Below are 27958 nucleotides of genomic sequence, written 5' to 3'. Positions count from 1 at the left end.
GTTTTTATATCTATTAGATTAATTATATCATAATGCAAGCATTATACCACTCTGTTAGTATTTCTGGGATCAGTTGGATAAAACAAAAACTTTTTTCCCTATCTATAAGTGACATTTCAAATACTTGTTAAGAGCCCAAATCTGCCATTCAAGTCACTTTTAAAAACTGACAGCAGGCTCTTAGGTGGATCAAGATTGCTGCTGGCAAGCAGCAGCTGGCACGTTCATGTGCAAAGACAAACACTTGATTTAAAAGTTTAAAGGAAGAACAGAGGAAGCACATTCCTCATTGCAACTGCCTATTATCTGCACTTGGACTGACCCACAGTGTTGGTTATCCAGAGGTGGCGGGCCGTCCGTGTGGAGCTTTTTTCCCCCAGAGCTCTAATGAAACGAACACAGCTGATTGATGGGGAGCGTGAAGGGAGTGGTAATTGAGAGTAAAGCTCTGCAGTGCTTTTAGTTAATAGACAAGTCAGGCCAGTGAAAGATGTGTCCAGCAGCAGGTCCGCTGATTAGAGCTGGTTAACAGGCAAAGACCACTGCGACGACCGTGGTGTTCATTTGGTAATGAATGCCGAGATGGAGAGAGGTTGGCTGCTCCTCTGACAGATAAACCAACAATGAGTGAAGGCGCTGTAAAGTGGCTTTCCGCATGTTAACAGGCCTACTTACCTAAATACAACCCTCACATAACATTTCATGAGGAATGACAAAATGTTTAACCTTCCAGAGGCATTGCCATAAAGTAGGATGGGCAGTAAAAGCCTTTGGTCCGTGCATGAAAACAAGCATGAACAGGTACCGCCTTTGTTGACTGTCCTCAGGTAAATAATTCACAGTTTTGGTAGTTTTGTTTTTCTAAAGTTAAATTGTTTAAGGCCAGAAAAGCCCTTTGTGTTTCAATTTAAAGATTATATAAATTAAAAGAAATCCACAACCCAAACTGCTTCCAAGCGAACTGGAACACCAAGTACCTGTTCTGCCTGGCCTGGGTGATACGTCTAATAAATCAGGGATGAAATAAAGGAAGAGTTGATAGGAACTAATTACACCTGGGGCTGTGGGTTAAAGAGGTGTGGGCATTATTAATAAGTATATATGAATCATTCTGCTGTGTGAACAATTTCCCTCTGAGTGGGAAAACATATTATATCAGCGCTAAGCTTCTCATTCAGCATTACACAAAGCATTACAGTAACAGAACCTTATTTGGGAATTAGGCATCACTTCCTGACAATGCTTGTGTTTACGTCCACACACTCTTGGGTGGAAAATTGTTAGCGATTTGTGTGAGAGCACACAATGCCGACTGCCCACAGCTACACTGGGGGTTTGTGGCTGGGGGCTATCAGAGCACTCTGCTTCCCCTCCAGATGACTCCATCATCTATCAGTGTCCATTAAGCCCAAGCTGGGTGGGATGGGGGATTACAAGCGGCACCCAGCTCCATGGCCATTAGACAGCATTAGGGTGTAGAGAGATACAGTGGTATGGAGGGGGGAAAAAAAAGAGCTACCGCCCAGATGTCTGACACAGAACCAACTGACAACATGATGATCACACCACTGGGAGCTGCGCTGTGGCACTGACAGCGAGCCAACCACACCACAGGGAACTGGGCTACGGTACTGACCGCAGAACGTCACCAGAACCGTGCTCAGCATAATGCAGCATGGCAGAAGAATCGATAAAACACAGGACCAGCAGTGTCATACCAATACGCCCTGAAGCAACATCACAGTGTTGTGTCACAAGGCTGCAACCAAAACAAAACACGTGTCCACAAAACAGAGAATAAATGTAAATAAAAAATGTTGTTAATTTTATGCACAACATGCCAAAAAAGGAGCCAAAATGGCTAAGTCTCATTTCAGCAAATGCCTGATGACAAACACTGTGCATACACAATATTGTTTACAGTCTGTCATCAATATTCAGTCCGGTCAGCTCGGCCCAAGAGAGAGTCCTGTGATAATTCTTTCAGCAGAGAGCCTTCACAGAGCCCCTCTGACATAAAGCAGAAATCAAGAGGAATGTGAGCTGTGAGGGAGACATTTTTCTTATGACCTCAATGTCCCCCTCTAGTGTTCATAAATCCTAACGCATGTCAGGCTCACAAAAGAATGAATTCATGCTTGGTCAGTTTAGATCATGAACCTGTGGAGGCCCATTTCCACCAACCTTTCTCAAAATAATAATTTGTATCTCAAAATAATCAAACACTTCCTCAAACTAATGACTCAGTATTCTAAAAAATAATGACAAGCTTTCTTAAAATGACTCAGTATTGTATCTCATTATTTTGCAATACTAAGTCATTATTTTGAGAAAAACGAATCATTTTGAGACACAAAGTCACTGTTTTAGAAGTCATAATTTCAAGAAAGTTTCTCTTTTTTGAGATCAGGGTAGCAAATTTACTTTTTTGTCCACCTGATTCCACAATCTACCAGCCACTCAATAGATTATCACTGTTTGAGTGTGTAAAGCAAATCTAGCAGCCACTCAGCAGCATGATGATCCAGTGGTTAGCATTGTCACCTTACAGCAAGAGGGTTCCTGGTTTGAACATGTTCTCCCTGTGTCAGCGTGAGTTTTCTCCAGGTACACCGGCTTCCTCCCACAGTCCAGAGACATGCAAGTTAATTGGTGACCCTAAATTGGCCTTGTAAGTGTGAAGTCAGTGTGATTGGTTGTCCATCTTTATGTGTCAGCCCTGTGATAGTCTGGTGACCTGTCCAGGGGGTACCTCGCCTCTTGCCCAATGTCAGCTGGGATAGGCTCAGGCGTTTTCTCCTCACAACAAACTAACCTTGCATTCTACGACGCTCTGATCAGATTCACAGGTGACGTAAATCTCATCCACAGCCCGACGCAGGTTGTCGAAGAGGAAAGCCCAGTAGCGCGCTCGCAGGTCCACCTTGCGGGGCTGTCTGGCCTTGGTGGGGCTCTTCTCTGCCCCCTTGTCCAGCAGGGCACCAGCTGTGCCTTTATTTTCCACACCAGCATTCTGTGATGACAAAGCGTGGACCAAACATTATGATGATAACAATGACAAACTTATTGCAATGTCATGTCTTAGGTTGTCTTTATACAGCAGCCACAGCTCTTTTTTTCCTGCTGGCTGGGACAGGAGGCTCAGCTATTATGTGCCTTACGTTACAAACCATGAAGGAAAATAGGGAGATCTGAACCCCTTGTGGCGATCTTGGCGCCACACATTACCCCAGTGGTTTCAACCAGAGCGCGTCAGGAAGTATTAAATATTAAAATAGAGAACATCAATATATGTGGGGACTAAAAGAAAATGAAACATTAGGTTAAATAGCATTTTACTAGCCTAGTCAGTGACAAATTGTTGTTGGCAACAATCTTGCTGTCACACCATTACATAACGTCCCGTCCTGTAACATTCTCTCCTCACCCTGTTGCAATGTGACGAAAAGCTTTTTGCAAATTCTGCAGCAGGACATCCAACGGACTTAACACTATAGACTGAAAAATGAAGTCAAGAGATCTGACTTGAGATGGATTTAGGTTGAACGTAGCAAAGAAATATTCAGTCATGTTATACACTACAGTTGCCGACCAGGGGATTCCCCCCCATTTCTGTTTTTCTTTGTGACCTCAGCTTTGCCAAGACTAACTTACACAATGCAAGAACAGGGAGTTTCATGACCATCACAGATCCACATGCAGTGAGAGGCTACAGAAATAAATGCCATAGCTTGGCGAATGGTGCCCTCTAGTGGAAGAAGTTTGTAGACCGACCTGTTTCTTATTCCTTTGTTGCCCTGAATTGATCCTCTGGGCTCTGGAGCTGCCACTGGAGTTGCTTTTGGACTTTGCTACATGGAGAAGAATAAAAAAAAGGCTTAGATATACAAAAACTGATTAAATAAACAATCTCTGATGATACTGATGAAGACAACAATGAACATGCATACAAGATGAACATGGACAATTATTTAAGTAGTCATAGTGATGTGGTAGTAGTTGTTGATGAATACAAATGTCATAAATAACAGAGAGGTGGACAAAACAATGACTCCAATAGCAGTGTTGAAGGTAAATGACTAACTGTTCAGTTGCTGAAGATGCATGTTAACAGAAGTCTGCCATTCTGGAGAAAGACTGCTGATATTTGAACTCATACTCTCCAGTTGATCCAGAATTAAGCCGCCCGTATCATTACCAGAACTCCCTCCATAGATCATATCACTCCTGTGCAGCTTCATTGACTTCCTGTTAAATGTCACATTGATTTCAAGATTCTGCTTCCCACCTTTAAGGCCCCTCATAATCAAGCTCCTTCCTACCTGCCTGAACTCCTTCATATCTACAGTATACACCTTCTTCTGCAATCCAACTCACATCACCACCTGCTTGCTTGACTACCTTAGGTTCTCAAGCCTTCAGCCATTCTGCCCCTATTACTATTACTGAAGAGGCCATCAGCGCTACATAAGAAGCTCCAGTAATATCTCCAATAGTATTTACGTTTCATGACTATCATGGTGTAGCTCTGTTTCTCGTGGGCGAGAACATGGAAGAGGGAGAGTAGCTGGCAAAGTGTTATGTAGCTCTGTCAGAGCCACTATGTTTGTTTCTCATCTACAGAGCCCAGGCTGTGTGTGAACATCAGATCTTTTACAGTGCAGACCCAGAATGGACAGCTAGCAGACTGCGAGGAGATATGTGCTGAATCTGAAATAAGTGTATTGAATTAGAATCGCAGACTCCACCTTTAAACTGGGAGATTTTTGGCATTCATGGCACAAACTCAAGAGCAGCAAATAAGCCTTGAATAAAATAACTGAGCTGACCCACAAAGAAGAGGGAGAGCCAGAGAGAATGTAAGAGGCTGCGGTGGAGGTCTCTGAGTAGGCTGGTCAAAAAGGAGATTTCTTTCATAATGTGATGGAGCACTGCCATGCTACACAGGAAACTATATTAGTGAACAGACACACTGAAAGTTACCAGAGGTTGTTTTTCTTTTTCAAAAGCACTGCGTAAAGCCTATTACATAATATTCTATTGACCAAACACACAGTGTAGCAGTGACCTGTGTTCTACACAACAAAGGTTCAGACATCGGTGTAAGATTTAGCCCACATAAGAGATTTGCAGCAGTCCTTCATTTATCAGTCTGGCCATGAGATGAAAAATGATCATTGTGCTCCAGCTGATATTGTATTACAATGAACAGCACTGTCTGGCAATGTCATTCCCAGTCTGTGATCATACCCAAACCAACACTGCTCACTGTAATGCTCCAAATAACTGACTAAACATCTTCCATTGGCCCAACGATACTGGAAATACAGCTAAGGTAAACATCAGCAGCAACACCTACCACCACAGTGATGTTTATATGGCGATTACATGAAATCTGACACAAAGCAAACAATAATAGCATTAAAGCATGCACAGAGAGTTTGTTTTGTAGCTACCAACCTTCCTCCTCTTTGTTCTCTAGAGGCACACTCCAGGCAATGAGGTTTCGAGCAGCACGGCCCTCTTCAGCAACTATCTTCCTCACCTTGTCATGGCTGTTGGAGCGCTGGAAAGATGCCTGCATGATAAACAGATTCAAAACATCAATTTTTGCACCTTATCAAAGAGCTATGGAAATGTAGTGTAGGATAGTGCGGTATGCCATATGCGACAAATAGATGTAGGATTCAGAAGGTGACTTTCAGTATGGCATCATGATATGCTGTTTAAGATGAGGCTAGTATCACATCCAGCAGTCTGAGAGACATGATGTACTGCACAACAAACACAAGGTGTCCCCAAGTTCAACACATAGCATCCTTAGTTTGTCGTCAGTTCAACAGATAAATCTGGTCATACATATTGTGATGATACACTACAATACAACACCAATTTATAAAAAATGTTGTTAAAAAGAGAAAGATAACAAGACTATAACATGTCAACAACAACTTTTCTTTTCTTGTTTAGTAGCAGAGAACAGCAGAATGACTGGTAAACACTGACTATAAGAGAAAGCAGGAGCTGTGTTGGTACTGGGGGAATTGAGTATTGAAACAGTTTCAAAGATTCAGACTCAATATGTATTGCGAAAATAATATTTCTGACAACACTACGGGTCATAGTCTATATTTATCTTATTACAAATACAGTGAAAAGATCAACATGTACTGCCTGTTAAGCTAAAGCCTGATATACTGTCTTTGTGCCATAGAGCTCTACTGCTGTCAAAAAACTATGAAGTGAGTCACACAGTTGCAACGAGTGTCATGTTCCTTCATTATGACGAACTTGGGCACTGTAGCATTCTGAGGCAGTCCCACATACACAGTGTTTTTGCAGTAAATATTCACCAGCACAACAAATCTGCAGCTGAAAATGTTCCCAAACTAATGCAATTACTCCTGTAGGAGTTACACTGCCAAAACTAGAGTGCCTTCCTGTATTAGTATTTCCAAAATGAAACAAAAATATTTATGACATGTTTTTAAAGATTTAAATCCTCAGTAGGAATGAATGGGCTTGGAGCCGAGTACCACACAGAGAGTAGGGAGGTTGGAAAGTATTAAGAGATGGACTAACACATTGTTGGTTTGTCACTTCTGAGATATGTTGACAATAACAGAAATACTGAATAGTGCCAGCATAATTCTATAAATCAAATAGGTTAACTGGTGAGCTAACCGGTAACCATTGTTGCTACTTCAAAGTAATGTAACTTATTACATTTGACTACTTGTCTAACAAATGAATTAATGCTGACAAATGTCCAAAAATGAAAGCATTCCTGCATGGAAAAAAAGATTCAAAGCAACTTTTTACCAAAACAAATACATTCAGCTATAACCCCATTTATAATCACCAAGATTTTCATTAGTAACTTTAATCTAATTACATATTTTTTTCTCAGTATCTGTAACTAATCACAATTACATTTAGTTTGTAATTTAATTACATGTAACTGCTTACTCCCTAGCACTGGCAGTAACACAGCCTGGAGCATGTGCGGTGTTGCCATGGTTACCTCCATTTTAATAGCCCACACCTTGCACACTGATTTTGTACAGTGGTTAAAGTATTGTGTACAGCAGAACAGTGTGTTATCATAGCCCTGAAAATGGCACCATATTTTTCAAATGAGCAAATTAATTGTATTCTGCTTTATATAACGCATTACGAATTTTAAAGGTGACTGACATCAAACAGTGTGTAACAGAGTCTATTTAAGTCACATCATTCAAATCTATAGAGATAAATGCCACAAAACACAAGGCTGTTGTAGCAAAGAGAAGACACACCTGTCCTGTGCCTCCAAGTAACACAAACCTTTTCAGTGTGTGCAAAATAAGTTCAACTGAAAATTCATCCTAAGTAATAACTGCGACTAAAAAGGACAATATTAAATCTATGCATGATGCCAAACAATCAACCATCTACACCTGAGCTTCCTTTATCGACTAAGTGAAAGATCTTCTGTGCACACTCACTGGGTCATAGACCCTAGGCTATGGGTTTATTGTTATTCTATTTTACCATCAATTCATTATTGTTATTGTCTTTTTCCCTCATAATCTCTTTTCTCTTCTCCTGTGTGATCTCCTAAGGCCAATGGTAATGTGGACTGGGATGCTGCCAGGGGTGAAGGGTAATTATTGTGTTTGTTGTTTGTTTCCCATGTTAAACAATAAAAAAAAGTTGATAACAAAAAATGAGTGTGTTAAATATTTAATCCTTCCATTCAATGAAAAACAGAAATACTCATTACCACAGGAAAGCATTCTGCAATATGCTGTTTCAATTATCTGTCCCAGCCCTGGCGTGTTGTTGTGAGCCGGTGTTAAAGCCACAATACTGCAAGCATTAAGTTTATGGAAGAGGTCTTACATTACTAGCAAAGACTGTGACAAGAAACAGCCACAGGCAGGAGCTCTGAACTCGCTTTGTACCCAGCATGCATCATGGTTGACCTACACATTGACTATGCATCAGTGAACTTGACTGTAACCTCGGGTGAAGCAGACACTGCGAACCAAAATAAAAGCTGCGAGAAGTCATTCATCATATTCATAATCCTCCTATGGAACATAAAGATGCCATGTGATGATGAAACATGGCACTAACATCTCTCTGCAACCCCAACTCACAGAAAAACATCCTGTCTCATAACAGTTTGGTCAAACGGCTCATGCATTAATGCATAGGCCAAATCTGCTCAACATCCCACAAGCGATAACATCGACAACTCAATTCTGAAGTGCAGTGACAGAGACAAAATGACACAATGTACCCGAGAGTCTACTTGATATAATTTGCCTTTGTAATCTTACATCGCTTAATATTCTGACTTCTGGCAATCTGGTTACAAAACAACACAGAAGCTAATACCTAGAGGCTTATCATCCTGGATCTTCCACTCACTGTGTTTCCCAGCTAGAATAGCCTGTTCTGTATTGTTCATGAATGATTTAATCGAATGTTGACAGAGTAAACTTGGCTATTTTGGTCAGACAACTACAAGAAGTGGTTTCAGACTTAGAACACATTGTTACCTGAAACCAACAAAGAAGAAAAAAAAAATCGTGAGCCAGTCCTCCTCTTAATAGCAAATGAGTCATGGAACCAAACGTTCTCTCTTTTCTTGGCTGTCTCTCACTAACAACACTATTATTCCAACAAGAAAGCTACAGCTAAATTATTCCCTTCGCAACACACTTGCAGTTGAAAAGGAGGGATACAGCTTTGACAAAACAAATGATAATTAGGCCTTTGTTTATGTAACCTCACATGTAACAATCTTTGCAGACTACCCTTCAATGCCAGTAGACTGTGAACATGGCTCATTAGGTGTTACAAATGCAGAAACAGCATGCGTGCATTGGTCTGATACTATTTAATGTCCCTAAGGGAGATACCCAGCTGACCTACTTTTGGTGAGCAAAATTCTTTACATGTCAAGTGGCCTGGGCTTTATTCGGCCAAGTATGAATAGGACTACAAAGAGATACAAGAACATCAAACAACACAGGGCCCTGCTAAAATGAGCAAGACCTAGTGATGTAGGTCAGCATCAATGCACCATCTCCCATCTACAAACTGTAAATATTTACTCTGCGTGTACTGGGCTTGGCAGCCATTCGATGACAGACGAATGTAGTGAGAATACCTTACCTACTTACAACTGATGGCTAACTATGTGCAGCAGCCTGAGGCAAAAAAAGGCTTACAGCAACATTCTCTTGATCCACTTAACCAGCTGTAAACAAGCTGTCTCCTGGGCTGCACTGTAGAAAAATAAGATACATTGTGGAGCATAACTGTTATACTTCTGGCCAGGCAATCCTTTCCCATGCAGCAGAGAGAGAGCGCTTGTTTTCTAGACTGTGCTGAGTAAGGGGCAAGTGTAAGGTTTCCCTTTTGGCAAGGTCTACAAACAAATGCAAGCAACAAGACAGTGGGGGAGATCTAGCTCATTAGGAGAGACACAAAGAAAATTAAAAGATTAGAGGATACATACAGAATAGAAGTACAGTCTGTAAGCAGGCTCCTCGTCCTTATCCACCCCTGACATACTTTTGCAGCCCACTTCAGGCAACCTGTTCCCCCTCACCAGCACTGCCACTTGTGCAAGGTGACATCGTCATCTGACGGCAGGACCAAAATAGACTCCTACTGTGTAGTCCACACTGCTATAGCAACTTGCCCAGCTGTGTCAACTCCTCTCCCAGTGGCGATTGAGAGAGACAAGTGCTCAGCAGTCCGCCAGTCCTGCCTTTCACTTTGACTATGTCTGTAATCTAGCCTGAGTCCTCAGTGCTCTGCTGAGTTAGCAGCCACTTCTTAGGCCCCGACTGCTGCTGTCTATCTGCCTGCCACTCTCCTCTGCTCTGGCTCTGGCTCTCCACTGCATGCAGCTTCCTATATTTACAGCTCCTCTCCTCTGCTCTCCCTGCTCTGCATCAGAGCCCCCACTCTCCCTCTGTTTCTCATCTCTCACTCTCCTTCTGCCACAACACTGCGCAGTCATGTGCACACAGCAGGCCTGCCGCTCTGCCCCCCATCCTGTGCTGCCAGTGATGAGAGTATAGCTGCAGGCTCATAGACAGTGTGTGCTTCACGCAAGCCTGGCCCGTGCATAAGCCACACTGGGTGATGCTCAGGATCTGATTGGACTCGGCATCCGATGATTCATAGGGTGCTGGGGGACAAAACACTCAAGCCCACATGGTTTGACTGCCTATAAATGGTGCAAACTTAGAAAGTCTGCAAGAAGAAAGTTGGGGAAAGCGGGTTACCTCACTATCTGACACAGTTACACTTGTGTTGCCCTACTCAACACTCCTCCTGGTGTCACATTCTTGCTGGGATGATGATATGACTACACAAAAATCCCCTCATGCACAAGCATCTTCTCAGAAAACCATGTCTTTTTATTTAGTAATAATGCAAGGGTGGGTGCTGGTAGGAAGGGAAACATCTCAGGACCACCAGGGCTGACAACATCCCACCTAAGGCAGGTAAGGTCACCCCAAAAATGCTGCTGTCTTGCTAGGAATGTCAGCTATGTCAACCCATTTCTCAGTTATCCAGTCACTTAGCTCAAGCTAGCTAGGACTACATGGGAACTCTTATGCTTTTAATTACATTAACTGCCGTAATTCAACTGTTAGCAACGAGCTAAAATAGTATTACATACCTTCAAAGCGCTTATGGATGCATTCTTGCTTTTGCCTCCTCCATGAGAGGAGCCTGAGCTGTTGCTACCAGACCTCTCTCTCCCGTCCCCACCTTGGCTAACTCTCGGCCCGAGACGGTGCTGCCCAGCGCCACGCCGTCGCCCATCGTGGCGGTTGTCTTTGGACATCGACCCGCGGTAAATTCAATCGTCGGCCGGTGGGAAATAAAAATCTACGGACACGGTTTTCTTGTTGTCAGAGTTGATGAAAAAACATGTCAGATAAATACATGACAGTGAGGACAACCTAACAAAAGCAGGAAGTCTGTTGAGTTTATATTTTGACCGGCGATGCGATTATCCAATTGAATCGCCGTAACTTTGACACAACAAACTCGCCAGCCAATCACGTACAGCAGAGTTTAGGTCAAGGGGCGGGGCTTTAAATTGTCTACCATGGCAACCATAAGGATCGGGCGGGACGTTTGGTTGATCTCTCAGTAACGTCAAGTCATCTACACACAGCAGGAAGCCAGAAGAGAAGTGAACCTGCCTTCAAAATAAAAGCACTTGGGCGCAACCCTTTCTCCTTTTTTTTTTTTTTTTTTTTTTTTTTTAAATTTTTCCATTCAGAAGAAATGGTGTAAATTTACAGGTGACGTTTCCCGACTCTGAACACCCCCTTCCCAGTTTAAATGCAAACAGAGGGTGAATATCTGAAAAAATACAAATGCAAATAGATGTAAATAGACAATGCAAATTGTGCAAGATGAACATAACCAGTAACTGACAGACAGTTGAGCAGCATAAAGTCAGAATACAGGTGAGCTGTTTGAACCTGCTGACACTGGGAGGAGTTGAATAGCCTTGTGGCCTGGGGGACAAAAGACTTCCTGTTATTGCTCAAAGAGCAGTAACATGGATTTGCACAGCTTCTGTTAGTTATATGCAACAAACTGGGCCCTACCAGAAGATCTAAGTGTGTGCCTGAACTATGACCACCATAAAAAGCAGGTTTAAAACCCTATTAAATCAGACCTGCCTCTAAATGAATGAAGTGAATGTTACAGTTATCTCCAGCTTTGACTAAAGTACAAATATTACTTTTGGGAGGTGGAATACAGACAGATTGGTGAGCTCGAGACACAAGCACATTCATCTACCAACAGAATTAATTTCTCAGTTGCTCCTATAGATTTGCATTGGAAAACTGAGTCATTACTCATATATCCTGTGATTTTCATACATACAAGTTGCAGAGTTGGACACCACTGTTTTCTTTCATGGAAGATCCTCTGTATACATTGACTAAAAGACAAAGCCAGAGGAGACATTCCTATACTTTTCCATGAATAGCGGGATATTTTTATTCATTTCATGGTTTATGACCTGTGAACGAGTGAGCTCTTTTTGCAATAAACTCAGCTGAGTGGCATTTCTGCTGGCATGTGACTTGTCTGTATTATACGTTATTCTATTGCTGTATCACATGTAGTCACTTTGATTTTTTTCTCCTGCTTTTATGAAGTAGTTTGATCTACTTTTTCTAAGTAGCTTAACCAATCTAGATTTATTGCCAGGGTAGCTTTGCTGTAGTGCATTTATATTCAGTGTAAAGTAATTTCTGTCTTTTAAAGCTATGCTTTTAAAGCAGCTTTCCCAACACGGTGTATTACCCTAAAACTTAAGTTAAAAGCCTAGTCCAAATTACACACCCAGTCCCTTTTACTAGCCTGGTGTGGCTACACATTTCAGCAAAAAAACGCCTGTCTCAATTTGAGGCCTGATCTGGTTGCCAAGCTGTTCATTTAATAGAAGTTTTTTGGATGTATAAAACCAGGTTATTTGCTACCTCAAACTATGTGTCCATTCCTCGATTACCCCGTAAGTTATTCATATTGTTTTGTGCCTAAGGGTCCTCCGATCAAAAGAACCAAAAGGGTTTTTTATAAAAATGAATCCAAGTTGTGAGTATTGTTTTAACAGGATAAACTAGTGTTGTGTCACTATGTGCTGGAATCATTGAGTGCCATAACTCTTTGTGATGCTCTTTCTGTCAGAGCTAGATAAAATGAATGGTTCATAACTGATATGTTATCTTAAGCCTATTTTTTCTGTAAGTAATATTCATACTGGTTTAAATAAACAATTTGATTCTAATCTTTGATGAGTAATAGTTTTGTGTGAAAGGAATTAAAGGCCTGTCCCATATTGACACCTGTGCCAAATAAAGGCACTTTGATTTCAGTGATGTAAGCAAATAATAACCTATGTATTGAAGTTTTATGGTATTTCACAAAAAAATTAACACACACACACACCAGAAGAAGAAAACATTTATTTTGGAATGTGTAGCCGGAAGTGCACGTATCCTCTAGATTGAGTAACACTTTGTCAACACTTGAACGGAGGACTTTCCACGGTAATAACATCTTCATTTCTATAATTTATCATCTTATTCGCAGCTACTTTGTCACTGGCTTGTGTGGACTGTCTGCTATAACGGTGTCTAGTTATTTCGGCTAACGCTGCTAATGTCGTCCTGAAGTCTGCCTGCACGTAATGTTATATCTGTGTTTCTCAAACACAAACAGGAACAGGAATGAATTAAAACTACAGTAGATAGAAACTAGTAGTTTTAACAGGCTTTTTGTGTTATTGTCGCCCCTTCTCGTCAGCTTATTGTTGTTGTTCTTGGTAGGTTTAGCGGCTTTCATCATCATGTAGGACTCAGAAAGTTTAGCTTGTACGAACTTCCGCTAGCTGACCACAAGATGGCGCCGTTGCATTGTGGCATCTGAGTTCTCAAGGGTTTTGTAGTCAGTGTTTGCATTTCATTTACAGTTTAATAATTGTGTTACTCAACAGATGGCATCCTCTGTGTTGTTGGTGTTGCTGGTACTTCAGTTTGGATTTGCACACAGCTCTCACAAACACCTCCATGAAGATCATTACACCGGCCAGCAGCACAACCCTGAACATGACATGAACATCCTGCTGGGAGATGAGGTTTCTTAATGTTTTCTTACACTCTTCAGCCCAGTTTCTCCTCTTCATTCATCACCTGCTCACTCTTTGCTCTGCTTATTTTACGTCCATCTAGGACACTGAGGTGCTAAAGAAACTCAGCCCAGAGGAACAGAGGGAAAAGATGATGGAAATTGTGAAGCGAATCGATACGAATGGTGACAATCTGCTAAGTTCAGGTAGATGAATGTCTCTCTACATTTGAAGAAGGCAAAGATGAACAGAGGTGTTGCAAGGTCATACTCAGCCTGCTGTGTTTTTGTCACCAGAGGAGATCACACTGTGGATTCAGCAGGTCTACAGGAAATACGCCCTGGATGATGCAAAGGAGCGGTTCCCTGAGTTTGACACTAACAAAGATGGTGTTGTAACGTGGGAAGAATACAACATAGTCACTCATGACCAGCTCGTTAGTTTGGATGACAGCGCTGTTCTGGATGATCCAGAGCAAGAATCTCTCAGACTTGTAAGTATACTTTATTTGTCCTGTCACATTAAACCACAGCCTGGTTATGTGTAGTACCTTAACGCAGGCTCACATTCCCATCAGCTCCACCTGAAGGAGAAGAGGCGCTTTGACTTTGCTGATGTGGACGGCACTTCTGGTCTTAATGTGATGGAGTTTCTTGCCTTCACCCACCCGTCTGAAGTGGATCACATGGCTGTAAGATGAATATAGCTCCTGCAAAACCTGACATGATGATGTATTCTTCCACACATTATAAGAGTGATTTTCATATTTCATGTTAGAATTAAATTATTTATCCTTTTTTCCAAACAGGATTTTGCCATTGAAGATGTGCTGAGTGAATATGACACAGATAAAGATGGATTCATCAGCCTGAAAGAATTTATTGGAGATGTCCGTGGTGACGGTAAGACCACAAAGTCAGAGTATTTAAAGTATTTTTTTCCAGATTACACAAGATGCAATTTTATATCTATACATATGAAAGTTCTGAGGCACCCATCTTTTCTCCATGACCCAGAACTGATTGCCAAATAGTGTAGAAGTTGACTGCACAGCCTCTTCTGGCATAGCTAATTTTTTCTGTGGTCAGATGATGCATAAGATCTCCAATCCATAAACTGAAAGTTAAAGGAAGTCTGTCTTTCCATTCAAACAATGTAAGACTCCTAACCAGCAGCATTGCAAAGACTATCCACAAATTATTTTAAGGTATAGATGATGATCTGTTTGTTGGGAGTTTCCTCTGCTATAACCAGCTGTCGTCCCCTGAGCTGTGTTAACACTTTTTCCTCTCATCAGCGGATTCCCCTTCACAGTGGGAGATTGAAGAAACAGTGCGGTTCAGAGACCTCTATGATCAAGATAAGGATGGCAAGTTGAATCGAGACGAGCAGCTCCGCTGGGTTGCGCCTAACAGCTACGGCTCCGCAAGAGAAGAGGTGAGACTTAACTGTCCCAGTGTGTTGCTCAGATTTTGATGGCATAATAGATAAATATTAAAGGACCAGTGTGTCGGATTTAGCAGCATGAAGTTCAAAGTTGAGGGAAGTAGAACCTACAGTGGACTTAAGGTAATGTAACAATGCAAAAGGCCCTCTCTAGAGCCAGTGTTTGGTTTGTCCGTTCTGGGCTACCGTAGAAACATGGCAACGTGCCAGGTTCTGTGGAAAAAGACCTGTTGCCTATGTCAATATGAAGGGCTCATTCTAAGCTAATGAGACCACAACAATACTTAGTTTCAGGTGATTATAAACTCACGAAAACATCCATCCATTTTCATTTGGGGAGCAGCAGGCTGAGCAAGGTACTCCAGACATCCCTCACCCCTGCAATGCTTTCCTTCCCTTGGGTGATCCCGACATGTTCCCAGGCCAGATGAGATATATAATCCCTCCAGTGTGTTCTGGGTCTGCCCCAGGGCCTCCTACCGGTTGAAAGTGCTTGGAACACCTCTAACGGGAGGCACCCAGGAGGCATCCTGATCAAATACCCAAACCCCCTCAACTGGACCCTTTGACGTAAAGGAGCAGCGGCTCTACTATGAGTTCCTCCAGATGCCTGTGCTCCTCGCTCTGTCTCTAAAGCTGAGCCCAGCCACCTAACGGAGGAAACTCACTTCAGTCACTTGTATCCGCGATCTCATTCTTTAGGTCACTGTCACTGTCGTGACCACAGGTGAAGATCGGAACATAAACGGATGGGTAACTTGAGAACGTTGCCTTTTGCCTCAACTTCCTCTTCACCATGACAGTGCCTGCATCAATGCTGACACCACACCAAACCGCTGTCCATGTCACACTGCATTTTACCCTCCTAATGAAACATAATAATGAGCATTATATACCATTCCTGCCAATAGATCCCCCTAAATCCTACACACTGCTTCTTTAATCAGTAAATAGATGCTCCTTTAGCTGTTGCTTGGTAGGATTATATATCATTTCTCCCCATGGTGCTAGGACAGATTATTTGATGATTTCTCTTTGCTTGTTTTGCTCATGTCATCAACAGGCTCTTCACCTCATCAAGGAAATGGACCTCGACGGAGACGGGCAGATCTCAGTGGCTGAAGTTTTGAAAAACCAAGAAACATTCATGAACAGTGAAGTGACAGACTACGGCAGACAGCTGCACGTATCACACGATGAATTATAACATTATATTTTTGTGAAGTTCCTTATATGTGTCATTGATTATGTAATGTTTATTTCCTGTGTTGCACTTACGTTCTTGCACTGTATTTACATCATTGCTGATCCTGTCCGTCAACCATCATTTATAATATTGATTATGGACTAAATGGCAGGAAAACACACATTGCAACATAAGCATGATACATCACTGACTCACTTACACACCTCTGAACTGATCACAGTGTTGTGTACGCAAAGTCTGAACAAAATAGTACCTGTTGCAGTGCTGTTAAATTGGATTGCATAATATCCCAAGCCACTCCTGTTATTTTGCCCACTCAAACACACACACATATCCTGAAGAACAGGGAACTGGAAACATGCTTGTAACCACAAGAAATTTAAGTTTGCTTTGATCACATTTATTCAACAGCTTTGTTGAACTGTCACTGTGTCATCATAAGTTGTCTTCTCACATGTGCCCAAAGTGAACTGACACGAGTCTCAGTCCATTTGTGGTAACCGTTGACATGTTGCAGCTCTTCCTCATTTAAATCAAATGAGTAAGTGAGTGTTGCTGTTTGACGGCTGGTTTCCTGAATGTGTCATGATCCGTTTCACTTGTTGCAGCGAGCAACAGCCTGCCTCACTGCCAGGCGTTATAAAGTGACTTGAAGTTGAGTGGATTCTCCAACGGGGACTATTTTTTAACCGCTGCCAAGATGAAATTAGAATTCAAAGATGCCTTTTGGGTGAGTTAGTAGGTCTTCTTTTGGAGGATGTTTATTTTCAGAGCTTAAGTTGACTGTTTGTTACTGAGCTGTGAAGTCAGTGTTGTATTCAGTATGTTTACTGGAGTTTTGAGGTGATATCATTCCACTTCTACTGTATTTATGCTTTTCATTTTGTCTGGACAGTATCACTGTACCATTTACTAGTTATATCTGTAGCCTATCTCTGACTACAGTTAGCTAACCACTCTGTCCTGTCTTTAGAGTAATATTCTTTGCTGTCTTTCCTTTGACTCACACTGAAACTCACAGAACAGGTGCTGAATTGTTGCTTGGATTAAAACATTAACTTTTGAAATGTTTGCAGTGTTGATAAGCGAAACAACTGTTTTTAATCTCTGGGTGTGTGTAAAATATCTATCTAAAACAAGGTGTGTCACACAAACTAAACAGCACTGTCTCAGTAGAAGATTTTAAAAATAGCGTTATGGTGGTCACAGTGTTCTTAAGATTGTTCAGGGTTTCCTGTCAATCAGGCTAATCTCATTTTCCTTACTGCACTGGATGTGCCTTTTGTCTTCTCACCTCTCACCGCCTTCTCAGACAACAATGCAGCAGACCACAACTCAAAATGTTCATGTATCCATTTGCTAACTCTGTACAATTCTTTTACAGTAACTGTAAGTAAAGCATCAGGAACTGACCGATCAGAAACAAAAATCAGCTCTATTGTGGCTTTGGTTTACGCAGTGAAGTTGTGTGCTTCCCTTTTCCTCTTCATTCTCACCCTGCTATCAGGACTATCAATTAAAATGTAACTCAGTCACAGTGCAGTCATCAGAGATTTGTGCACTTTCACATCTCTCAAACTTCAGCAAGAAATGAATACTTCAACACGAACGGGAGTTTTTGGTACTTCTCCCACTTGGTTGGTTTCCATTCAGACCCCAGCAGCAGCAGCAGCAGCAGCAGCAGCAGCATGTAACAATTTCCATTTGCCTTGATGAGATACCACCACAATACCTCTACGTGGAAAATTTCACAAGGCGTGAAAGTAAAAGTTGCAGTTATCTATCATTTAAATCAGGGGTGTCAGACATATGGCCCACTGGATGACTTTGCACTGTAATGTGATGCACTTGTGAAGGCTAAGAGATGACATGTTTAGGAGCATGTTAAACAGTGAATACTCTACTTCGCTTAAAAGGCTGTTTCAGAGGCTTTTCACCTCGACCAGAATACAGTTCCATGAAAAAATAATGAACATTTAATGCGGTCATATTTATTAAAGAAACCATAAAACTTCAATTACTAGCCTGGGCTATTATCTGCTTAAATTGCTGAATTCAACAGGCTTATATTTGAGACAGGCCTTTAATTCATTTTTATACAAAACTCTTGCTCAGCAAAGATCAGAGAATACAATCCAATTGTTTTTTGAACCAGTGTGAATATTACATGTATAAAAATTAGGGTTTGAATAACATATCAATTATGTGCTATGACACTTGTTTTACGGCACACCAACACAACACCACTTTATCCTGTTAAAACAATAATCGTAACTTAATTATCATAAAAAAAAACACTTCCTGGGTGATCAAGGAAGAGACACATATTCTGATGTTATGACAGCTTCAGAAAAAGGAAGTCGCCACTTGTATTTCCGTCATGCTAGTGAATTTAAATAACTTGTGGTTGTCTGTGGTGCTCATGGTTTTAATAAAATGATATCAACCGAGCTAACAATGTGTAGCATCTCCATATAGACAAAAATAAAACATTTATATTCATATGCACAATCTAAACAGTGAACTAATGTTAGCTCCAGTGGGTAGCCAACAGTCTGGTTTTATACATCCAAAGAGCATCTATAAAAACAACTGCTTGGCAACCAGACCAGGGGTCTCATTTAAAAAACAGTGCATAGGATCCACACTAGAAATGTATGTACAGACAAATACCAAAAAATGTTACATAATTTCAACAATCAGGCTTCCACCTCACCATCTATCTCACCAATTTTCATCTCCAAAATGTTTGTAAGCAAGGGGCAAAGTTTCTCCCATCAAGTCTGCTTTTATAAACCACAACTGCGTGGGAAGTGGTGTACCACTTTGAGGCCTCTTTTTTGTGCGTGCAATGTTTATAAATGAGACCCCAGGCCGTTATTTGTCAAAATGTGTAGCAACACCAGGCTAGTAAAAGGGACTGGGCGTTTAATTAGGACTAGGCAACATGTTGCAGTACATTGAAATCCCAGAATCTGTGTAATATTTTATCTAATAACAGTATTAGTTGAACACTAACACTCTGCCAATTTTGAATTGTAAATGGTTTGCGAGGCAGGGGTTAATTTAACCTGCTTCCTCAATAGCTTCCACTTTAGTGTGGTGTGGTGATGTCAGCATGACTACACATGTGTGTAAGTGTGTGGAAAATGCACATGTAATGACAGGTAGTAGTAGACTAATTGAATGTGGAAAAACTTACACATATGGTTTGACAATGCACTCATTCTTTTTATCACACCTCAGGCTCGTTCATCATCTGCTTTGTGAATGGATTCAGAATATTTTCAGAAAGTACTTTTAAAAGAAATTAAAGGGTATAATTTGACTGTGTTGTTATTTATTGGTTATTATGCACTGGTTTTACTGCTGTGGCCCACTTGAGATCAAACTATTATGTGGCCCATGAACTGAAATGAGTTTAAATCATCATCAGTCATCTTTCTGGGTAAAGAAACTAATATTGACTTTTATTGCTCATTATCTGTGGTTTGTATTAAAGCTCAATTCCCTGTAAAAAATTTCTTCTTATCACTAAAAGTATGCGTATTATGGTTCCAGGGAGCGGACTTCATCAGTAATATCGGGTATGAGACCATCAGTCAGAGACTCCATGATGGTCGACGAACATGTAAAGACATGGAGGAGCTTTTGAAAATGAGGTGGGCACACAAATTTCCGATGAATTGGTCTTGATGAAAACTTGACTTGACTCAGATCTGATGTGGTTTTGTCCATATAGGGCATCAGCAGAAGAGAAATATGGAAAGGAACTGGTCACAATTGCCCGCAAGGCCGGAGGTTTATATGAGATCTGGTGGGTGTTTGTGCTTCTGAGCAATGATATACTCATTATTAATATTTATAAGTCAAAGCAATGCATTTATTCTGCACTGCACGACTGGCAGACAACAGTGCGTGTAAAAATGTATTCATCATTTTATCTTCACAGCACTTTGAGGTCATCTTTTGATGAAATGAGAACACGTAAGCACAGGATATATTTCCTGTATCTTTTTTTTCTGTGTATTTCATACATCTCTCACTCAGTTCTGAGTTTTTATTTGTATGTCTTGTTATTTTTCAGAAATTGAAAATGTAGGAAACGCACACATTCAGCTGTCTGCAGCCCTAAAGGACGAGTTGAAGAGAATGGAGCAGTTTAGAGAGCGACAGAAAGAACAGAGAAAAAAGGTACCAGTGAGAAGCTTTTTTCTTTTTTCTCTCATTTGCATACAGAGGAAATCTAAAAAGAGCTGCCACTCTGGGTGTGGTTTTATGATGATGTTGACAATGTTATGTGGTTCTTCACTTCTCAGTTTGAAGTCATCATGGAGAAGGTCCAGAAGACAAAAGTCTCCCTCTACAAGAAAACAATAGACGTAAGGTCAATTCATATTATCATGATGATCTGTGTGATTACACCTCATGTGCCTGCAGGCCCTTGTTGACAAAGTTTCAGTGAGTGTATTCATACTACTATTTATATATTGGTGGCAGTGGTAAACAGCATGCGTGCATTTCAGGAGTGCAGCTACATCCTGCTTGTAACTAAAGAAGTGCATTCTGAAAAGACCTTAGCAGATAAGCCTGGCTGTACATATAGATGAGACTTACAAGAGGAAGATGGTTTCGCAAGATAATAAGTACATGCCAGTCATAACACTTTGGCGTGATGAACACATTAAGGATCTTGAGTTCATACTTCTCTTTGCTCAGAAGAAGGAAGTGAGGTCTAACTTGATGTACTTTGTCTTTTCTGCAGATACCTCTTTCTCAGTACAGCTTGCCCCCCCTTTTCCTGTCAAGGGTTCATAGATCTGTTGAACAAAGTATGGGTGTTAAAGTTTCAGGTGGTTTCTGTTCTGTTTCCCTCCCAGTCTAAAAGATCCTACGAGCAGCGCTGCAAGGAGGCAGATGATGCAGAGCAAACTGCAGAGAAGATGGGCAACGCTCCTACGGCCACTCCCAAACAGATCGAGAAGGTAAATCTGTGCTGTGGTTTGCTTCAACAGAGATCCAGTGCAGTGATTTCAACTCAGTAATGACTTTCTAAAACAATACATGCTGTTACGTCCAATCAATGAATTATCCACAGGCTACTAAACACAATATGTCCTTTTTCCACTGAAAAAGTTTTTTCTCAGTGTACAGTGTGTGCACTGGCGGTTTCAAGTTTCCACTTTACACCTTGTGTGAGTCACATATTTGATCATGATTAGTTTTCAAAGTAGTTATGGGGTCACAAATTCCTGCTTGTTTGTACCTTGGATGTATAAAGAGAACTGGATACAGGATTGGAGGCGGCACCCTGTCATTCTTATTTAAGTTGTTCAGTGGTGCAAAAAAAAAAAAAAAGTCAAACTGCCATGCATAAAATAACCTGGATGACTGGCACTACTTCTGCACTGTTTGGCCTGTACAGCAAGCGCACAAGAAACTTCCGGTGTCCAAGCCGGCTACTCCAAGTTAAGCACTCCACTAACTTGAATGGGGATAAAAGGATTCACGCTGACCCTCACTCGAGAGAACAATGCTCTTGTCCCACAAGATTGTAAGGCCAACTGAGGTCAAACTTGACAGTGTCCCAAAATGTCAACAACCAATGCATCCAGGGTACTTTGTACGTCCTATCTGGATGTGGAAGGTCTATGACCTAACGTCAATATGTGATGAGGCAGGGTGAGAATGTGTTGTCTCAGCTGATGTGACACTTAAAAAACTGTATCCACTGATTTAGAGAGAGTTAATACGATAAGTCAGTGTAAGTCAGTAGTCAGTAGAACTTCAGTTATGACTTTTGTTTTGGTGTGCCACCCCAAGATTTTCAGTGGCTCCATTCAGCCACCCCTATGAAAAATGTCTAGGAGCGCCACTGCTGAATTAACAAAAAGAGCATCACAGTCTTTGCATTTTTTTGACACAAAGAATCAGAATGTTATATTCAAAGATTATGTTGAAAAGCTTACGCAATAAACTAGATTTCCTTTAACAGGGGAAAATTACAGTTTTACAGCTATAAAGGCAATGTGTAATTTTGTATTTTCTTTCTCAGATGAACAACAAATCTAAACAGTGCAGAGAAGCTGCAGTGGAGGCTGGTAAGGACAAATAATAAGTCGAGTGAAATGCTGCAGCTTGTCATGTAAGAAGCCGCTATGGTTTACCAGAACGTTTTTTAACTTTCTTTTTTTCTGAGGATGGTGGTTACATTTCCTTCCCTTTTAGCAGGGATTCCAAAAATAGAGCTAAAGGCAACACATAAATAAACCCTCAAACTTTATTTAAGTGCATTTATTCTTTTATTAAAATAAATTATTTCACTTGTCTTCAGAGAAACAGTACAAATCAAACATTGAACAGCTGGACAAGATTCGTCAAGAGTGGGAGTCGACACACATCAGCACATGTGAGGTAAAGTGTAAGCTGTATTTCTCCTCTGACTGTATTTATCCAGTGAGGATTGCACACTGCCGCTTGATGCATTTCAAAATGTACTGACTTAGACCAAGAGTGGCAATACCCGAGGCCTGTTTGGTCAATGAGGATATGCGATACTTCCTATAAGCAGAGTTTAAAGTGAGTCACTAATGAGTTTCCGGGCAACAAAGTTTTCCTACATGTGATAACATCAACAAAACTGAAGCAGCCATTCAACTACTTTATTCATCCCTATTAAGAAGGTCAACTGGAGTTTGCAACACTAGATAATACACATAGGAAACAGTTAAAATATTACACATAATAATACATTTAAAACTATGAGGCATTAAAAATCACTCTAATGACAGCTATGAATGTTTGAGTTGACAATCCACAGAAACTAAAGGCCATGCTGGATGCTTCTGTTTGAAATTGCCAGTTGCATCAATATATTTCAGAAGTGCACATACAGTGTTTCCAAGATTATTCAGTGTTTTTCCTGTCTTCTTGTTTTGCAGATGTTTCAGCTGCAGGAAGAAGACCGCCTCAGCGTACTAAGGAATTCTTTGTGGGTGCACTGTAACCAGTTATCAATGCAGAGTGTGAATGACGATGAGGTGTGTGCAGCTGTTCTCACACATCTGTATGGGGCAGACCCTCAGCAAAGCCCTCCAGTATACCCTCCTGTATGTTTTAAACTCACCTTTTGACAAACTGCTCTTTCAGTGTTACGAGAATGTGAGGAAAATACTGGAAAAGTGTGACATCACCACGGACAACAACTGCTTTGTGGAGATGAAAAGCACCGGCTCGACCCCCTCAGGTAGGCACCTGCCCTGTGGTTTTCCTGATTTCGATTTGAATATGTTCCGTGGTGGAAATTTTAATATTATCGCTCAGCTGCTGTGCTGAGTGTTTTGAAACAGGTGATGGATTGTGTGAACTGAATTTCAGTGGTGCTTCTTTACAGCTCCAATCGAGTACGAAAGTTACTACGACAGGGATGCTACGGATGACAGAAACGGCAGCGCTGGATTTGTAGGAGTGATGAAAAGGTCAGGATTACACAATGGCGAGCACTGTTACCAAATGACAGATGGTGACAATTATGATTACACAGAGTCCTTTATCCTCACTTAACCTCGTCTCACTCAGTACTTTCCCCAATTTGCAGGTTTTCAAATCTTCTGCAGTCAAACTGTTCCAGTGGATCCAAACTCAGCATCAATGAACCAGCCACACAACCTACTGGTACAGTAGGTGAGTAAAGTCATTCAAGTGACACTGCAATTTCCAGTGTCACTTGATTCTTGAAACACAAAGTGTGGAGCAACTATAGGTTACTTACTTAGTTATTATTCTAGAGATTCACAGGTAAGGGTCCTTAGTCCAGGAAACAGGATTATAAATTTATGTGAGGTTCCCAAACCTATATGTACCCAAATACTTTATTTAATACGATGATTTAAAATGCCACATTTGTTCTGAATGGTCTAAAATAGGGAAACTAAACATGCCTGCCGGGGGGCCACCTTTGTACACGGCCAGGGGCCTCCGTCATTAATTATAATATTTATCAAATAAAATGAATAAACAAGGCAAATCCAGTCACAGCAGTCCTGTATAGGTGAGGTGTATGCAGGGGCGTTTCTAGGATTTGATTCTCCCCTAGTTCCATTTTATTTTATTTTCAATTTAATGAGCAAGCTCTATTTAGATGTTTTTAAGAATTGTTGCACCTTATTCAGATTTTAAGTACAAAAAAATCCCCATCTGAATCAATTTCTTTTCAGAGTGAATAAGAAAATGGTAGGCAGGCCACCCTGCACCCTATCACGGGCCAGATTTGGCCTTCAGGCTGTAAACTGAGTAAGACTAGTCTGAAGTTTACTCACTCCACTTCAGTCTGCTACTTTGCAGTGTCTGTGTAGCTGCCTATGTTTTGTTGTTTTGCCTCTGCATTTTGTATTGTAATATGTTTTGGTTGCTTAACAGGAACCTGCTGAAAAGATCTTAACCGAGTCAGGCCAGTTTTAACTGTAACACATAATGTTACTTTTAATTCCTTTCCTGTAGAAATAAATGAAATATAGATCAAAATATATGTATATGTAAGTCTTGAAAACTGTTGCAATCAAACTTTGAGCAAGTATCTAGCAGTATAACTTTAAACTTTATAGATAAAATGAAAAAAACAAAACACACTTTTATAAAATACTCAACATGAGGATTTTTGATTTATGGGGAAAAATGCAAACTCTATGTTTACTAAATGACTTGCATGTGACTTTTTTACGCTGCATATGTGCGTATATATTAGATATTTAATATGTGATTTCATAGATACCAAATACGTTATTGTGCTCTTGAAGTTTCTGAGATACAGCCATTTTCTTATCAAACTATATTTAGTCTTTGGGCACATGGGACTACTGTTTTTTTCCCTAAAATATAATGAAATATATATATAAAAACCACAGAAGTCCCATGTGCCCACAGACTAAATATAGTATGGTAACAAAAACTCACTTTTCGGCCAACAGTCTGACCATGTTTGAAAATTTCCTCTGATTTGTATTTTGGCAAACCTTAAGAACACTTCCACCAAAGGGAAATTCAGGATTTCTGTTGCAGGCAAAAATGGGTTTAGCCTACACATAAACAGTTGCAGGACCACATGTTTTGTACCAAAATAAGTATCGTAACAGTATTCACTTTTAAATATGAAACAGTTTAAAATAACATCCAAGTTATAGTCAGTTCAAGTAAACACATTTGACACGTGACAGGTGGTGTTGATGAGGGGCTGTCAGGGTACATTAGATAAAAAAAGCTTTACACCACCACTATCAAACCGTTTGTTCAGCTTGCCAATGATCTACTGAGATGTCTTACTATCAGCTTAGTCGCTGGTTTGGGCAGAAAGTTGCAAATTACGTGCAGCTTCATACAGTAAGTAAACCAGTGCTGATTATGTCCTGTCAAACTCCTCAGCAGAGACATCAGATGGAGTATATGCCTCCGTTAATACTTGTCAGGACTCCCAGCTGAGCAGTGAGGGGTACCAGGTCATATACGACTACGTGGCACAGGTCAGCTCCAACATGAGACACTTTACATGTTCTCTTTATTTATTTTGAGGTTTATCTGTCGACTGAATGTTTCCTTCTTTGTTCAGGGGGACGATGAGCTCACTGTGTCCGTCGGGGACGTTGTGGTCGTCATAGAACAAGGTGATGACGGCTGGTGGACGGTGAGCAGTAACGGCCTCACTGGATTGGTCCCGGGCTCTTACCTTGCCAAAGAATGAGTTTACCTGACATTCCTTATGTAATATTTTGTAATGGCATTGTCATTTCATATTTGTGTTGCATGTATCATTAAAGCCCCTACAAGTAGGATTAAAATGTCAAACCCTTCACCTGTGATATAGTGGCATCATGACAGACACTGCGACAGAGATCATGTGACTGAAGAGCTGACTGTTTGTCTTATTATCCTTCGGATAGGGGTTGTCACGTACAGTAGCTCAAGGCAGTGTTGAATGATGATTTATTTATTGCTATGGCACATATTCATATGACTTTGCCCTCGTTGCTGGTGTGTTGAGTGCTCCTCATACCACTGACAGCTGGGAGATTAAGACATCTGTTGCACGAGATCGCTGCACTAAGTTTATTCATATACTGTTGTATTCTTGTGTATCTGTGCAGTGTTTGATTTCTATTGTTGGCCTGTATATAATTTGTGTAGTTATTGTTTCTATTCTGAATGCTAATAAGAATTATTTGTAAATGGGCATTTACTTGTATTTATTTATTACAATGACAGACATTTTTAAAGGAATACTTTATCCACAAAATTATCATTTGTAGATCAATGAGTCGTGCTGTGTTATCTTGAATGCGTGGAGAAAACATTGTTTTTCTTGTATGCCTCCAGGACGAACAGTGAACATATTGATTTATTGATTGGGGGCCACATTTAACAACAGCAAAACTACATCAAAATATGAGTTTACAAACTCTCACACAACCCATGCAGTACAATTTAAGTCTCTTTTATCCAGTCATATGCTCGGTGTTTCCCAAACACATGCATTTTCACCAAAAAACCCTTAGTACAGGAGTTTTTTGCCAACGTTTTTTGCGAAAATGCATGTGTTTGGGAAATACTGGCACAAAGTGACTTTGCCAAGTAGGACATGTTCCTGGATCAACATTGTGATCAACCAGTCACAGCCTTCTGACATCATTTGTGTGCTGCTCCTGTGCTTCTTTAAAAAGTATTTTGTGCTTTGTCTGAACTAGTTTTCCAAATTCAAATTATTATAATTGAACAAAATCCTCAGTAACACTGAACAAAATCCTTATGAGCTGCTGCAGGGTTAGCGAGTTAGCTTGCTGAGAAAGTAGGCTGTAAAAATGTGTTAATAGCAGGTATTTCCAACTGAACATAATATTATCCTTCTATCTTTGTTAGTTTACTATAATCAAGGTTATTGGCAAGCTAACTGGTTAGCATAACCTACATACTTAGAAAGCTAACTCCCTAAAATTCTAGCCTATTGGCTAGTTTACTGGTTCAGTGTAACTAAGGATTTTGTTAAATTGTACTAACTTCAATATGGAAAACAGCTCAGAAGAGGCACAAAGGAATTTTAGCACACTGATGATGTCAGTGGACTGTGACTGGCTGACTGCAATGTTGGTCCAGGAACGCAATGTGGGATGTTGATCCAGAAGCATGTCTCACTTAGCAAAATCACACTGTGCGAAGCAAAAGTGCTGAGCAAACTGCTGGATTAATGAGACTTATACAGCATGAATTGCTTGGGAGTTAGAAGATGATTTGATAAAAGTTTTCTGCTGTTGAACACTGACCCTAATCAATCAATGTTGGCTGTTTTCTGTGGAGGCATGTGAAAAAAAAGAGTCCTTCACAAATTCAAGCTAACATAGCACGACTATCTGATATACAAATGGTTATTTTGTGGCTGAATTTTTCCATTTAGGAAACAATTTGGCATTACTGCTTCATTTTATTCTCGCTCTTCTTAATGTGTATTACAAGAGAGAAACAGAACAATCCAAATGCAGCCGGGCACTATTCTTGGGTCATGTGGCTGAGCAGTCTGCTCTGTGGTTCAAACATATCTGGTTTCTCTGCAACAAGTGACACATTGCAGCGTTGATCAAGTAACCAAAGCT

At 40.7% G+C, this 27958-nt stretch overlaps 3 protein-coding genes across 6 annotated transcripts in view; 2 read left to right on the top strand and 1 right to left on the bottom strand.

Annotated features, from left to right (window-relative positions):
* scaper (S-phase cyclin A-associated protein in the ER) overlaps window positions 1-11013 on the bottom strand; it is a 73674-nt gene extending 62661 nt beyond the window's left edge. Inside the window, exons 1-4 of one of the 3 annotated variants that reach the window (XM_049574602.1) lie at window positions 10694-11013; window positions 5461-5578; window positions 3775-3851; window positions 2816-3013 (exon numbers count right to left, since the gene is read on the bottom strand). In XM_049574602.1, coding sequence (XP_049430559.1) covers window positions 2816-3013; window positions 3775-3851; window positions 5461-5578; window positions 10694-10861 — 561 coding nt within the window. In that variant the 5' untranslated portion in view covers window positions 10862-11013. Of the gene's footprint in view, window positions 1-2815; window positions 3014-3774; window positions 3852-5460; window positions 5579-9514; window positions 9744-10693 lie in introns of those variants that run through there. The other 2 variants (XM_049574604.1, XM_049574603.1) reach the window with 2 other exon arrangements.
* Window positions 11014-13030: 2017 nt separating this feature from the next.
* On the top strand, window positions 13031-17392 carry rcn2 (reticulocalbin 2). Its single transcript, XM_049573853.1, has 8 exons — window positions 13031-13094; window positions 13541-13681; window positions 13776-13878; window positions 13969-14165; window positions 14250-14363; window positions 14481-14574; window positions 14970-15109; window positions 16182-17392. Exons 2-8 carry the CDS (start codon window positions 13541-13543, stop codon window positions 16323-16325), a joined length of 933 nt encoding a protein of 310 aa, XP_049429810.1. The 5' UTR covers window positions 13031-13094; the 3' UTR covers window positions 16326-17392.
* pstpip1a (proline-serine-threonine phosphatase interacting protein 1a) lies at window positions 16916-26543 on the top strand. Of its 2 annotated transcripts, none has more exons than XM_049573852.1 (15): window positions 16916-17055; window positions 19887-19987; window positions 20068-20142; window positions 20278-20312; window positions 20413-20519; window positions 20645-20707; window positions 21206-21310; window positions 22381-22426; window positions 22660-22739; window positions 23267-23365; window positions 23475-23571; window positions 23719-23803; window positions 23923-24008; window positions 25746-25840; window positions 25927-26543. In XM_049573852.1, exons 1-15 carry the CDS (start codon window positions 17026-17028, stop codon window positions 26056-26058), a joined length of 1236 nt encoding a protein of 411 aa, XP_049429809.1. In that variant the 5' UTR covers window positions 16916-17025; the 3' UTR covers window positions 26059-26543. The 2 variants fall into 2 exon arrangements, with proteins under 2 accessions (XP_049429809.1, XP_049429808.1); XM_049573851.1 differs by having other exon boundaries at window positions 25743-25840.
* The last annotated feature ends 1415 nt before the right edge of the window (window positions 26544-27958 follow it).

Source organism: Epinephelus fuscoguttatus, linkage group LG4, assembly GCF_011397635.1.
Source record: "Epinephelus fuscoguttatus linkage group LG4, E.fuscoguttatus.final_Chr_v1".
Taxonomy (NCBI): Eukaryota; Metazoa; Chordata; class Actinopteri; order Perciformes; family Serranidae; genus Epinephelus; species Epinephelus fuscoguttatus.
This window is presented reverse-complemented; position numbering and strand designations above follow the sequence as displayed.

What these genes read in the sequence shown, in the direction of transcription:
- rcn2 (XM_049573853.1), top strand. Translation starts at nt 13,541, where the DNA reads ATGGCATCCTCTGTGTTGTTGGTGTTGCTGGTACTTCAGTTTGGATTT. An exon ending in ACATCCTGCTGGGAGATGAG is followed by an intron (nt 13,682 to 13,775) that starts GTTTCTTAATGT and finishes ACGTCCATCTAG; the next exon opens with GACACTGAGGTGCTAAAGAA. An exon ending in TGGAGATGTCCGTGGTGACG is followed by an intron (nt 14,575 to 14,969) that starts GTAAGACCACAA and finishes TCCTCTCATCAG; the next exon opens with CGGATTCCCCTTCACAGTGG.
- pstpip1a (XM_049573851.1), top strand. Translation starts at nt 17,026, where the DNA reads ATGAAATTAGAATTCAAAGATGCCTTTTGG. An exon ending in GGAGGTTTATATGAGATCTG is followed by an intron (nt 20,143 to 20,277) that starts GTGGGTGTTTGT and finishes TTATCTTCACAG; the next exon opens with CACTTTGAGGTCATCTTTTG. An exon ending in CTCCCAAACAGATCGAGAAG is followed by an intron (nt 21,311 to 22,380) that starts GTAAATCTGTGC and finishes TTTCTTTCTCAG; the next exon opens with ATGAACAACAAATCTAAACA.